A 13999-nucleotide genomic window follows, 5' to 3' on the forward strand; every position below is an offset into this window, starting at 1 on the left:
TGTGGGTAGAATAAAAATCATAAAGGGATTTCATATGTGGGCTCTTTTATTGCCTCAAACACAATGATTGTAATGTATAGAGATTATGGGCAAGATAATTTATTTTGGTAATTTATTTCTGGATCATTTCTGTGCGGTGGTTAGTATTTATAGCAGGTTTATTTATTACGTTTACATTAGTTTGAGGTTTTCCAGTAGGCCTAATTAAAGGACATCGTGTTTTGAACTCGATAGCCTTGCGTTTGAATTGTAATCGAAAATAAAAAAACAATTGTATAGTAATAATAACACATTTTACATTTTCAACAATTTAAGGCTCAAGAAGGCCTATACATGGATTCTTTAGAAATCATTCATAAGCAAATGTCATTCTCTACCAGGTTACAGGGTGGAAAATTGCTTTTTTGTCAAAGCACCAGATGTAGCCTTACAAATTCTATTGAATATTAACACAGAATATATGTGCCTGTATTTCCTGTTCTACAAAATCGCATCATTCGGCTTACTTGCAAAAATATTTCATTGTAAACTATGTTGGTAACCCCAGGCCTATAGAATTGTTTTCATTCGATAGGTTATTTGATCAGAAGCCAGTCCCTAGTTGTTATTCGGATCACGCGTCTCCCAAAGCCGCTGCAGCTGGTTTAATGACTCACCACACAGCTCAACGATTTAACAATGTTGTTCTCGGCCAGTAAAATGAGTCAAATAAATCGGAAATACATTATTCTTGAGAAACTAATTTTAAAACTCCAAATAATAGGCTATTTCCCAAAATGACAAGATTGTAAAAGGGACACATCTCTTATCCTCATTTTTGTGTTTTGTTTCTAATTAATTCAATGGACCTACCTATACACGATAGTAAATTAAAAACCCCTGATGTGTATTAAAATTGGCTTTATATTTACCGTTACTTCTCTTCTTTAAGATTTATTGCAGGATAAAAAATATATGCCACACACACATACCCAATGTAAGCCTGGTTAAATTAGGCTCCCACTCCTTGATTAACCAATAAGTTCATAAAATAGCCGACTGTACATTTATGGAAAACGAAAGGCAAATAGTCTCTATTCACCTTTTGAAGTATGGTTCAAATATCCACACATTACTACAGAACATAACAGTCAAAATACTGTAGACTTGTCTGTTATATAGTCATACAGATTCACAATACCGTAACACAGCAGCACCTCTAAACGACAAACAGCATTGTAAAGGTTGCCGGTAGGTTAAGTCCATAAAATGAATCCACAACCAGACCAATTTGATAATCAAATGTATGATGAAATAATATCGAATAAGGATTCATTATTATTTATCAAGTTTATAAATAAATATAGACGGTTTGCTGTGACAACAGTTGTACAGATACTTTATCTTCATACCTCAATTAGCAAATGCTTCTAAGTTGCTTATAAACTGCAGGGTGAACTTGTTTTAATTTTCCATTAAAACACATGCAGACAATAGTTTGAGGTGAATTTTATTTAAAGTCATGATCAAACATTGAATTTTCATTGAATCAATTGAATCAAAATTCCTTTCTCCAATAAACAATAAGATTCCCTCTCCGGGATACGCCTTTTTAAACCAAAAGCCCTTCGCTCCTCTACCGCTAGGGGGCTCTCTGCTCTCACAGATGTGCGCCGGTCTCTCTCAGTTTTATAACGGAGTTTTGCGGTATTTCTGCTTGCCTATCGTCTTATATCCACACAACACTATTTATTTGTGCCCTAAAGTGAATAATAATGTGTTTACATCAACGGCGTGTTTATAAATATTTTGCAGTAGCCTATGTGTTGAGCAGCCCTGTCATTGTATTTAAACAAATCCATGCCTACACTCAATTTATTATAAAGATTAAACTAGTACTTTCAATAAATTATGGTTGTCAGTCTGAGATTAAATTGTAAGCGTTTTGTTTTAGGTTTGCTTCTTTTTCTATACGTGAAACATAAAATGATTGGAATTATTGATAGAATTCTACTTTTATGGCTGTAGTTGTGTTCTAAATCAAGGATGGGCAACATTGGGGGCCACAAAAAACCACACACTCAGTCAGGGCCGGCCCTAGACTTTTGGAGGCCCTAAGCCACATTTTGTTGATGATTACAAGTTTAGATAGCTGGCCACTAGACTAATTTACCAATCTAAAAAATCTTAGCGGACATGGGCTAATTGAGTGACTGTCAGTAACCAGGTTTACATGCAACCTTTTTATGCCTGTAAAGTAGGCTACATTTAGGATAAAAAACGTCAGGACAGACCTGATGGAAATTGAACATTTGTGCCGGTAAACTTTTCAAATTTAAAAAAAGATACTAAATACACTGGACAAGGTAGGATCTCTCTATGTCTGTAAAATGTATTATATGAGAAATGCTTGGCTGCCTTTTGACAAATAAAAATAATCTCGCTATTTTGTCCATAATAATCTCATCATGTAGGCTATACCTTCTTGGTAAACTTTCCAAATATCGACAAAACGAAATATACTAGACAAGGTGGGATCTTTTTGTGTAAAAGGAATTATGCAAGAAAGGGCGGTGTCAACTGTTTTATGCGCAAATATTGATACAATAACAATCATATTGAAGTAAAACTTGAAGTCACACGATGACATGTTGTGTGGTCCTCCCACTACCATTTGGGAAAGCATACCGTTTATTAGGCTACAGATTAAATAAGTGGCTAGAGAACATGTGCCAATACCAGAGTGGGCACACTCGCAATATAAAGCAACATTTTTAGTGACAAAACCATCAGTAGAGTTGAAAATACGATGGCATTTATTTATTTTTTGCTACATGGGAATTGAACAGTAAAAGTTATTTTTATGTGCACTATGTCTTCACGCATAGACATTGACCCGCAACAAGTACATTTGATGGAAACATCTCTGATGTATAAATATTTTATTTATGCAGATTTTTGAATATTTGCATGAAAGTCTGCCGCCAATTGGATGGAAACCTAGCTACTGACTGACATAACAAGAGAAAAACTTCTGATGAACAACCAAATTGTACCTTGTGTATTCTACTATTCTAACTCTCAACAGTAAGTTGAGACCCCAACTGAGTTCCTAATACAGAACATACAGTATATTATATATATTAGGAACTCTGTTGGTGTCTCAACTTATTGTTGAGAGTTGAAATAATAGAATACATAAGGTGCAATTTCGAAATGATATGTGTGTGATATATATATTTCTTTATTTTCTTTTTTGGAAATTGATGCTCTGGCCTACAAAAAGGTTCGCTGCCAGTTTCCCATCCCTGTTCTAAACCATTATTATCATTCTACCATTTATTTAATTTAGGTTCCCTTATGGAAATACGGTTTCTATAGTATAAGAATAACGTTTTATTTAAGATAGGCCTATATTACTGTAAACCCCAAGGCGTTTTTAACTCAAATACTTCTATTAAGTTGTACTCAAAGTCAATGAAAAGTAATTATTACTTAAAACGTTAGTACCACAAACTCAAAACTAAATGAGAAGTCACACCAACATTTAAAAAAAAAGATATAACAGCATGCTCTACTGCAGGTAGATTTTTCTGGAATTGTTTTTAATATCTGTATTTTTGCATGTACATTTAGTGATTGATTGATTAAACGTTGTACTACACAAAGATAAAACATTTCTAAACTAATCCAGTCATTTCATTTTTGCGCCTGTTACTGAAATGGGTGTTCTAGTTTAAATGGCTTAGGCTATCCAACAGTTGAACTACCTAACACTGGCTAGATTCCAATAGGAATTACACATCACTTTGCAAGCCAGCATAATGTGATTTACAGTTTCTGGTAAATTTCCCAGGTTTTCCAGAAATCCTGGTTGGAAGATTAATATATATATATTTTTTAGGAAAGTTTGTGGAATTTTGCAACCTTACTTGTAGGCCTGATATGGCTTGTAAACTATGACTTTCAGGCCTCATGATATATGTAATGGTTCAATTATAATGCTAATATTCGCCTAGGAACTCACTTGGTGAAGGCCACAGGAATGAAAATGAATTCAACTATGTCTCTGTTACATGCAAATACAGTCATGGGTGGTAACTACAATTCAATCGAAAAGGCAAGGCACACCGGGAAATTATTGGAGGCGTGGCTTAGTGGGGGCGGGAAATGTAAGAGTCGCTTACAAATAAAATGCATTTGTATTACTCATATGAAGCTAGTACTGCTCACTTCAGCTATTTAAGTTTCTTAACTTAATTTGTTTTAGGTAATCGGTTTCCTCAAAATGTTTGTGTAGCCAGAACTTATCCGGATTTAGCGTAATAAAAGTATTTTATCATTCATTAGTTGCAAGAAATGCTACTTTCCTACTCTTGGCTATTAATCATCAATAGAGATGTTCTGTGCATCAGGCCTGTGCATGTTTTATTGTAGTATGCTAGGTTAGAATGTACTATATTTATACACCTTATGATTCAGGCTTTTATTATTCACTTTCAGTTGCACTCCCAAAAGTCATCATCATCATCAGTAGCTGCAGAATCTCCAACTGTGTTTATTAAAACAAATGGCCTTCAAACATACACTCAACAAACGATTCGGCACCTAATTTGTAAAGTGTAGAATTTTGATTTGTGATGAAATCAGAATGCACATGCTTGCACACCACGGGCACAGCACATGACTATAATTGTCTTTCATCCTATATTTCAAATATATTTAAAGTATAGGCTACTACTGGTAGTTTTCTACTCATAGAAATGGCATTTATTCGTTACATTTATTAAATCATTTATTGGTGGAGTGCGAACTAATTTGCAAGAACAAAATAGAGGATATAAATTGCAGAGATAATACCAGGCGCTCATGACCTTGTTTGTTAAGTCGCTGAAAGAAAGCGTTGACAACCAGTCCATTCCTTTTAAGTGATGCGATAAGGCTGTTCAGGAGTATCACATTCTTTGTACAACAGCTAGTCTCTGGGACAGTTGGACTCATGACCACCATGACAATGCAAGACAAACCATCAGATTGCGCATAGATGAGATATGAGCGTTGCTAGTGCTTGCAGGCCTACACAGTTTACCTTTCTTTTGCAAACCGGAAATGAAATTACAGGACTAAATAAATAGTTTGCACTTGACAATTATATATATCTTACCAAGGGTGTTGTTGAAATTTAACTTACCGATCATATTTGGAAAAATAGGCCTACTCAAATAAACTCATCATGCTTTGTCCCATGTTTTTGGCCAGTGTTTCTCCATTGACAAACTATTACATGTCTCTCCAGAAATTTGATAAAAATGAAGTGCGTTACAATAACAGCATCACTATTGTTATTTTTATTATTACGTAGGCTATTGTTGTGGTTATTATTATTGTGGTAATAATAGCAGCCAAAAGTATCCATGGTAGCCATTCGTCATAGCCCTGTCTTGAATCATCCGTGACTAACCACAAGACGACACATTGGATATCATAACAACATAATGAAATGACCAAAATAGACAAAATAACATGCTGTTTTTTGTTTCATTGTGTTGTTTAAGGAAAACGAACTATGACTGTTATACAACTATGTGTTATTTTTGGATATCTATGCGTATATGTAATCACTATTTTAACATTTCTTAAAACACATGATGTTGGCTTGACATTTTTAACGAATGCCACTAATATTTACATGAGTGTGCATCAACAGTAGGTCGAGCCAAAAAAAGTCACCTTGTGGGAATTCACGAGGCTCTCTGTTTGTATCTCTCCTTCCCATCAGTTATTTCTCTCCTGTGCGCTTGTGCGCTCTCTGCTTGGTGAATTTGTCTCTGTGTGTGTGTGTGTGTGTGTGTGTGTGTGTGTGTGTGTGTGTGTGTGTGTGTGTGTGTGTGTGTGTGTGTGTGTGTGTGTTGTGTGTGTGTGTGTGTGTGTGTGTGTGTGTCGCCCATCCTGACAAATATCCATATGAGTTTACCTAAACACACAAATACAACAACACAAATAGACAGCTATACTATAATAAACTGGCCTGACCTGGTCTGAGCTGAGCTATGTGAAAACCTATGATGTCCAACATTTAGGCTACTCGTTCTCGCAAGGCTGTTACGCACCTGGACTAAAGTAATACATTTGTGTTTGAATGTAATATTTCAGATGAAGTCAATGGAGGATGGATTATGACAATTGACTCGAAGGTGCAAAGCTTGTTTCTTGGAGCGTTATGACCACTGGGGCCACATATTTGTAGGCTAAATATACTAGTACAGTTCTCCCCTATCGATAAATTCCCACTATGACTGAGAACCCTTCGTAAAAAAAAGTTTTAACAGTTTTTGTGTTTATAATCCCGTTAATAACGGCTCACCCTTGCTCTCTAAATTATAATATCCCTTATTACCTTGTTACCCGTAATCGTGATTTACTATTATGATGATAATTATTCTTATTATAGGCCTAGGTATGATGTAGTAGCCTACCACCAATATGAATACTAGGCCTATAGGCTACTATACTAGGCATACAACTATTAGCAGGAAAGCCTACTACAACTGCTAGGCGAGTTATAGTAAGCCTAACAATTCTACTAATAATGATATGTTTGTGATGTTTGCAACGCCACATAGCCTATTGGATAAAATATATGGATTACTTCTCAAAACTGTAACTCCAAACCATTACGCACGAGCGCACGATGGAGATCTTGGGCTCCAAGTAGCAGTGGGCCGAGGGTTGGATTTACTTGAGCTCTAAAAAGATGGACCGTAAACAAACATCATTAATTATGAATGAAGTATCATCTTTAAATGCTACCTGAACATTTAATAAGGACCACCGTGCTACTGTGGAGATCTCCATATAAAAAACATAAATGAATGTCCATTCTTTAACTTCTAATCTAATATCCACATTTTAAAAGTAGGCTACTTATGCTTGAGACATAAAGTAGTACCTCTCCTCAGTCGCTACATTTATGTGTCCCTCTTGTGTTTATTTCCATGGGAATGTACACAAACTTTTGAAGACGCAGAGATATGTTGAATCAGCAATCTGGAAATATCAAGAGCAGTGAAATGGATTAAGGTTAGTCATATGTGGTATATTTTCTTGGTATGATTTTTGTCCGAGAAAGAAAACCTTTGTTGATGGGGATGAGCCCATTCTGCGTTGCATTGGTGGATGTGTATCCTTGCGCACTTCAGCAACAGCTAAGAACTGCTCTGTGATTGGCTGGAAGGAGGGAGGACGCGTTAATACTTATGGTGCTGTGGTTGGCTCTCAACTGTAAAGGTTCAACCATTTTTTGTTTACATCTTAGTGTCTGTGGCTCCATAATTAATTGTAGCTATCTGTCTCCTATCGATGTGCTGTAAAGAACATGAAATAGTTGTTTTTTATTAGCAGAGTTGCAGGCGTAAGAGATTGAGACCCAACGGTGCTGCTGCTTGTTGTCATTTTACCTGGCGTGTGATGTTGGATATGGGAGAACGGAAAGAAGTGAAAATGATTCCTAAATCATCGTTCAGTATAAACAGTCTGGTGCCTGAAGCCGTCCAAAGTGACAACCACCACAGAACCGTCCACGAGGAAGAGGAGAAGATTCCTTTACCTACCCTGGTGCAGGACACAAAGTCGGAGAACATTTGCACCAAAATCGAAAATTCGTCCAATGAAACGACTTGCACAGACGAGAAGGAAAAACAGGAAGAGAAGAAGGATAGCAAAGAGGGGGAGAGCGGTGGGAAAGATGGTGAAAAGAAAAACGGCAAGTACGAGAAACCACCATTTAGCTATAATGCTTTAATTATGATGGCTATTCGGCAGAGTCCGGAGAAACGACTAACTCTGAACGGTATTTACGAGTTCATTATGAAGAATTTCCCCTATTACCGGGAGAACAAGCAGGGTTGGCAGAATTCCATCAGGCATAACCTTAGCCTAAACAAATGTTTTGTTAAAGTCCCGCGGCACTATGATGACCCGGGTAAGGGGAACTACTGGATGCTTGACCCCTCGAGTGACGATGTGTTTATCGGTGGGACAACCGGCAAACTTCGCAGGAGATCGACCACATCCAGGGCAAAGTTGGCTTTTAAGCGAGGCGCTCGCCTTACTTCCACGGGGTTGACCTTTATGGATAGAGCCGGCTCTCTATATTGGCCAATGTCACCGTTTCTTTCGCTTCACCATCCGAGGGCCAGCAGCGCGTTGAGCTACAATGGGACATCATCGCCATACCCTAGTCATCCTATGTCCTACAGTACAATGTTGACTCAAAACAGTTTGGGGAACAACCATTCTTTCCCTTCTTCCAATGGCCTGAGTGTTGACAGACTTGTGAATGGAGACATTCCCTATGCCACTCATCACCTAACGGCGGCGGCGTTGGCGGCCTCTGTGCCATGTGGTCTATCGGTGCCCTGCTCCGGGACTTACTCTTTAAACCCATGTTCGTCCATAAACCTCCTTGCAGGACAGACAAGTTACTTTTTCCCCCATGTCCCCCATCCATCAATGACCTCCCAGAGCAGCGCTTCGATGGCGGCCCGGGCTGCCTCCTCCTCCTCCTCCCCGCAGGCGCCCTCATCTCTTCCCTGTGAGTCCTTAAGGTCTTCTCTACCAAGTTTCTCTTCTGGACTTTCTGGAGGACTTTCTGATTACTTCACACATCATAATCAAGGGTCAACTTCAAATCCACTTATACACTAACAAAACATCCCACGGGAGCAAGACTGTAAGTGAACATTTTACACCCATTTACATTGTAAAATATATAAAGAAAAGCGAAATTAAACAAAGAGAAAACAAAATGAAAGCAGCCCGAACTGAAGCCCAGGTATTTTTTATTAATATTCTGCATTTATTTCTCTGTACATAATGTAATGTGTCGGGGAGTTGTTTATTATTCCACTGTCAGCAACGTGCAATGTGATACGGAAAAAAAACGAAGAGAAAACGTAGTTTTTGGACTGAGAGGCATTACCTTAGAATGTGTATTTAAATAGTGTCTGCAGATTTGCCTAATTTTAATATTAAGAATCTTGTGATCTAATACCATCACATGAACCACCAGTCTCCATGTTTGCAGTATTATCACGTATCATGAGTGCGCTGGTGGAATATGATTGTTGCAAAGCAATTCAACACTAATTTTAATTGTTTCTTTTCAAATAAATGTGTTTTTAAAATGCAGAATAACCATACCAACCCATGGCGCTTTGTTATTTTGTCCTCTCCCATAATGAACAAAGTAGTAGGCTACTTTATACTGACATTCATTTATATATAGGCTAATATTTTCACAATGTTATACTTTATAGACCAAAGAATGGGTTTAGAAAAAATACTCGAGAATTTCACTATTCAACACCAGAACAGATTCAGAAGGGGACAAAATGAACGAATGCCTTTTAACTTGTGTTGTGCATATTGTACTGTATGTGGTCACCACCTGGTCACATCCATTTTGTAATTAGTCAAATGTCAATATACCTATTGTAATTATAGGTTAACTTTGCGAACGTGTAACCCGTGTTGAGCAAATGCCTCATAAAAATATGGAGTGATTGTTTATGTCGTCTTTAAATTTCATGGTTGTGATATTGTGGTCTTATTCCCGTGTTTGTCGCTAAAACTGTTTATCGAACAAAATAAAATAATAGGTTACGTCCATATCTGATGAAAACGTTGTCTTTTTTTCCATTCGTATTACAATAGTAGTACGTTTCGGTTGTTATGTTGTATGTGGTTGTTAATTGGATGGCTGCGCAGGAAACATTGTGCGGGTATAGGACCTAGGCCTCCTCGGTTCAGCGTTTGGCTTTGAGAACCAACTGGCACAGAAATGTTTCAGCTTCCTTTGCCTCCCTTATTTTGACCACTTGGTACTTAGTATTTGTTAGTTAAAAACAAACCAGTCCTACCCATGTTAAATAAACTACAACCATAAATTACAAATAGTGTTCTAAAGTGATGCGTACAAGTTGACACATCTAGTAGTAGGCCTACATAATGCCGAGACTAATCATGGTCTCGTGCAGGATGCTTAAGGTTTTGGATACGGTTTGAACGCTTTAACCGCTGTTGTTTGTGTGGTTTTGTATTTGGCCTCCTCCCATCTCATATCTTCTATTTGATGAGTAATGATGTATTAGCTTCGGGGGCATGAATTGTTTAAAAGTGAAGTGTTATTGATTGCAATGCAGAGCAGGTCATACATGTTTTCCTAAAGGCACTGTGTTTTAATGTAGCCTACATAAATAATAAGGAAATGCATGACATGCCTACTACGACCTGTGGAATACTTTCCACTTCCTGTTTTTTATTTATTTTTATTTATTCCAAATGATAGTAAGGCCTAATGCAAATGAAACACAACAGAAGCGTATAACTTTCAATACTGTGCGGTCAGTAATTTGTTCATTTCCTAAAGACCATCGTGTTAAATGAGTCTGAATGTAATGCAATAACCTTACTGCTTTTCACAATGGACTAGTGCAACTCAATATCTCCTCGCTAGATGTTATCGTTCAGATGTTAAATGGGGTGACCACTCAAAAGACAAAGACTGAATGAGGTAGGGTTAAATCTGGAAGAAATATATCTTCTTAAACTACGGAAATATATACGTGCTACTAGAAATAATGATGCATTTGAAGCAGAAATGGTCGTTTCCTCACCCATTTCTAAAATAGTATTTAGATGTATTCGTAGTTTAATAAGACATTTAAAACAGCGAATTCTGTTAATATTCTTATTTCAAATTTAGGCTACGCCTACAGGGAATATGTAGAATAAAATAAATTGCAACTGGCCAAATAATACTTGTTAGGTTTAAATTTAATATGATTATTATGCTAATGATTATCACTATGATTGTTATTTTTTATTTAACCTTTATTTAACTCGGCAAGTCAGTAGAGTACAGTATTTGTTTATATATCAATGTGAGAGTTTTTCGCTTGCCCCTGCCTTCAGTCTTCCTCCTGAGTTTCAGCTATAACAATTAGTAATCAATATACCTGAACCACAGAGGACTCATATTTATGTATTATATTTAGAACAAAGCATCAACTGAAGGATTGCGTGCCAAGCGTTGGTCTTTTATGACTGGGTTGCTTTATGCTATACTGTGTGGATGACGTAACAGCTAATCAAGGCGGAAATATAGGCTATAGGTTACTGTCTGTCAGCAAAATAGTAGCTATTTTTAAAGTGAAGAACTTCAAGGAATTGGGTAAGGGCGTGGTTGTACCTCATAGTGATAGCATAGCGATTTGAGAACATCCTCCTGCCTTGTAATCTCCCCATATAGGCTATGGTTCAACCCAGCCACCGGCTACTGAAGAGGCCTAGGGCTACTACAAAGCATATTACCACCGGAAGTGACAAAATCGATTACATATCTAGACCAAAACCTCGACCTTTAGGCCGTGTTAGACAAAATAAACATTTTGAAGTAACCCACATAGGCCTATGCCCAATCAACTCAACAGCCTACGACAAAATACACATGTTTTTCTTCAAATGAATGATACCACTGATTTTAGAATAACGCCATATCACACGGAATGACATGGGCCTCAAGACATAGAAACCCGCCGCTTAAGGTACTTAACAAACAGACATATTTACGAATATATGTCGACGCAGTCACGTAAGGATGACAATTGACAGGGCATTTTTACGCACGTTTGCGCACTGATGGGTATAGCGGGCATAGCATGTGTATTTGTTGTCCAATAAGACGCTGCATGCACCAAATCCTGCTTTACTGCATGCAACTAACAGCTGTATGGCAGGGAACATGCAGTTCACATACTTTATCCTAACCGGCTTCAGTATACACGTAGAGGAACAATCCTGAGGCTCAGCGCGCACGGGCCTAAACAGACAACTCTCTGACCACAAACATTAACGTCATCAACATGAACAACAAGAGCAACAACAGCCATTGGTGCTGCTGCTTCAGCAGCAATAATAATAATAATACTTACTTTAATTTAATTAATTCGTTGTCTGTGTGTGTGAAGAAAGCTCGCATTGGCCATTGTCTAGAATACCTTGTAGGTCTACGACTCGCAGATTGAGGGCGCTAGAATCTTTTCGAAGGCTAGAGCAGATATGATATATCATGCTCTGGGTGTCTTTTTTGATAGCCACCTTATCCCTGCATGGCTAACAATGCGTGCTGTGATGTGGAGAGAAGCGTTAGGGTTGTGATAGAGAAGAGCAAGGCTGGACAAAGTGCAGGCAAAGATATGTTCAGTTATTTATGATTCCCTCCCAGTAATAAACAAAGTAGTAAGGTGCTGGTCAGAGGCGTTGATGTAAAAAGTCACAATATTAAGTAAACATCTGTCCATTATATGTAGGCCTGTAACATATTTACAACACATTGGTGAAGTAATTAGTTGTAATAGTATTATTGTTTGTGTGTGTGTGTGTGTGTGGGGGGGGTTAGGTGTGTGTGTGTGTGTGTGTGTGTGGGGGGGGGGGGGGGGGGGGGGGGGGGGTTAGGTGTACAGATCGCGGTTAGTTTGTTCAAGCATGTCATACCAAGGCCCACACCACACCAGTGCGATTAAATGTTGCGGGATGCTGGTTCAACAAGGCACTTATTTTGCGGTAGTCTGGCAAACTTGTCCCCAGCTTGTGAGAAGCAACAGGCTTCTATCAAACAACTAGCCACACAAGCAATAATAAAATATTTGTTGTAGTCTCTGACTGTATTGCTTGGCTAGAGGTTCGTGTGAACGAAGTAGAAAACATTCGACAGATCGTGAATAATCGTTTTAATGAGTGTGTAAAGCGTGCGACTTTGTGCACGGAGGTGTCGGGTTAAACAAACAGCCCCCGTACCCCGACGAAATCCGATTGTGTCATTTCATTTGACGTATTCTTTCCGTAAAACTACAGATCCTACACGGGGCTCCAATCGTATGAAATAACAACTATTTCTTAAACCGATGTGATCTCTATTTATTGTTATTTGTAGCCTATTCATGCTCGAGCACCTTTTTTCAATAACCTATCGATACAGAAACAAATAGCTGGCCTAGTCAAAGGGCTACTGGCCCGATTTAGATTTTATAATGCATTTCATTAGGATACCATTATTCGTGTGTGCTTTGAGAGTGCATCTCTGCATTAAAAAACCTTGTTGTAAATCTTATTTTCGTATAGCTTTTTTGTATAAGGGGATGAACTCTTCATCTTGCATATTCACTCAATAATGGGCCGTAATTAATGAAAAAACTTGTGATGTCCCTTTGTTCCCGCAGGCTACAAGTTAGTTATAGGTTACATCAAAATACATAAATTGCGCTGGAACTTATTCCATTAAGTTGACTAAATAAAGGATCGTGTGTGTGTGTGTGTGTGTGTGGTTTTGCAAAGTAATTATCTGCTTGTGTAATTGACCAGTGAAATGCTGGCATAGCATATCTCAATTGCTAATATTTGTATTATTATAGCCGGTTCTTATTATCTGCCTCGAGCAAATATGAACGTTTTAGCTATAGGCCTATATAATTGCAGATGCCTACAATCATGCGAAAAATTATTAGGGATATTGATAGGTGACAGTGACAGAAAGTGGCAAAACTTCGTGTGTGTGATCGCCGCCGGTAGCTTAGTATCCTGTGACCAATATGTTGGTGCACACGCCTGTATTGGTATGCACATGTTGGGGAACATAATGCCGTTGCATACAACCCAGTTTTATGAATTTGTCAACAAGCATATTCATCCACAAACAATGAATGATTGCTTCGCTTCTGCCTTGTGGAAATTAGAACAATGGGAGGGTCCATGTTTTGGCTAGGCTATATGTATCCTCGATCAAGCTTCACGTTTAGACTAGGGCCTACTTGACAGATTCATAAAGACTACAAAGTACCAACATTCATGATTTTATGGTAAGTTTCAAGTTGTATTTGTCACATGCACAAGTACAGTGAAATGCTTAATTTGCAAGCCCTTCCCAACAATGCAGTAGCCTATTCAATATCAAAATAACCAG

The 13999-nt window shown here is 37.9% G+C and overlaps 1 protein-coding gene across 1 annotated transcript; it reads left to right on the forward strand.

The window, feature by feature from the left end:
- The first annotated feature begins 7446 nt into the window (after nt 1-7446).
- Nucleotides 7447-8685, forward strand: foxg1a (forkhead box G1a). Its single transcript, XM_039009039.1, has one exon. The coding sequence runs from the start codon at nt 7447-7449 to the stop codon at nt 8683-8685; it is 1239 nt and encodes a 412-aa protein (XP_038864967.1).
- Nucleotides 8686-13999: the final 5314 nt, after the last annotated feature.

The sequence above is a fragment of the Salvelinus namaycush genome, chromosome 15, assembly GCF_016432855.1.
Source record: "Salvelinus namaycush isolate Seneca chromosome 15, SaNama_1.0, whole genome shotgun sequence".
In the NCBI taxonomy this organism is placed as follows: domain Eukaryota; kingdom Metazoa; phylum Chordata; class Actinopteri; order Salmoniformes; family Salmonidae; genus Salvelinus; species Salvelinus namaycush.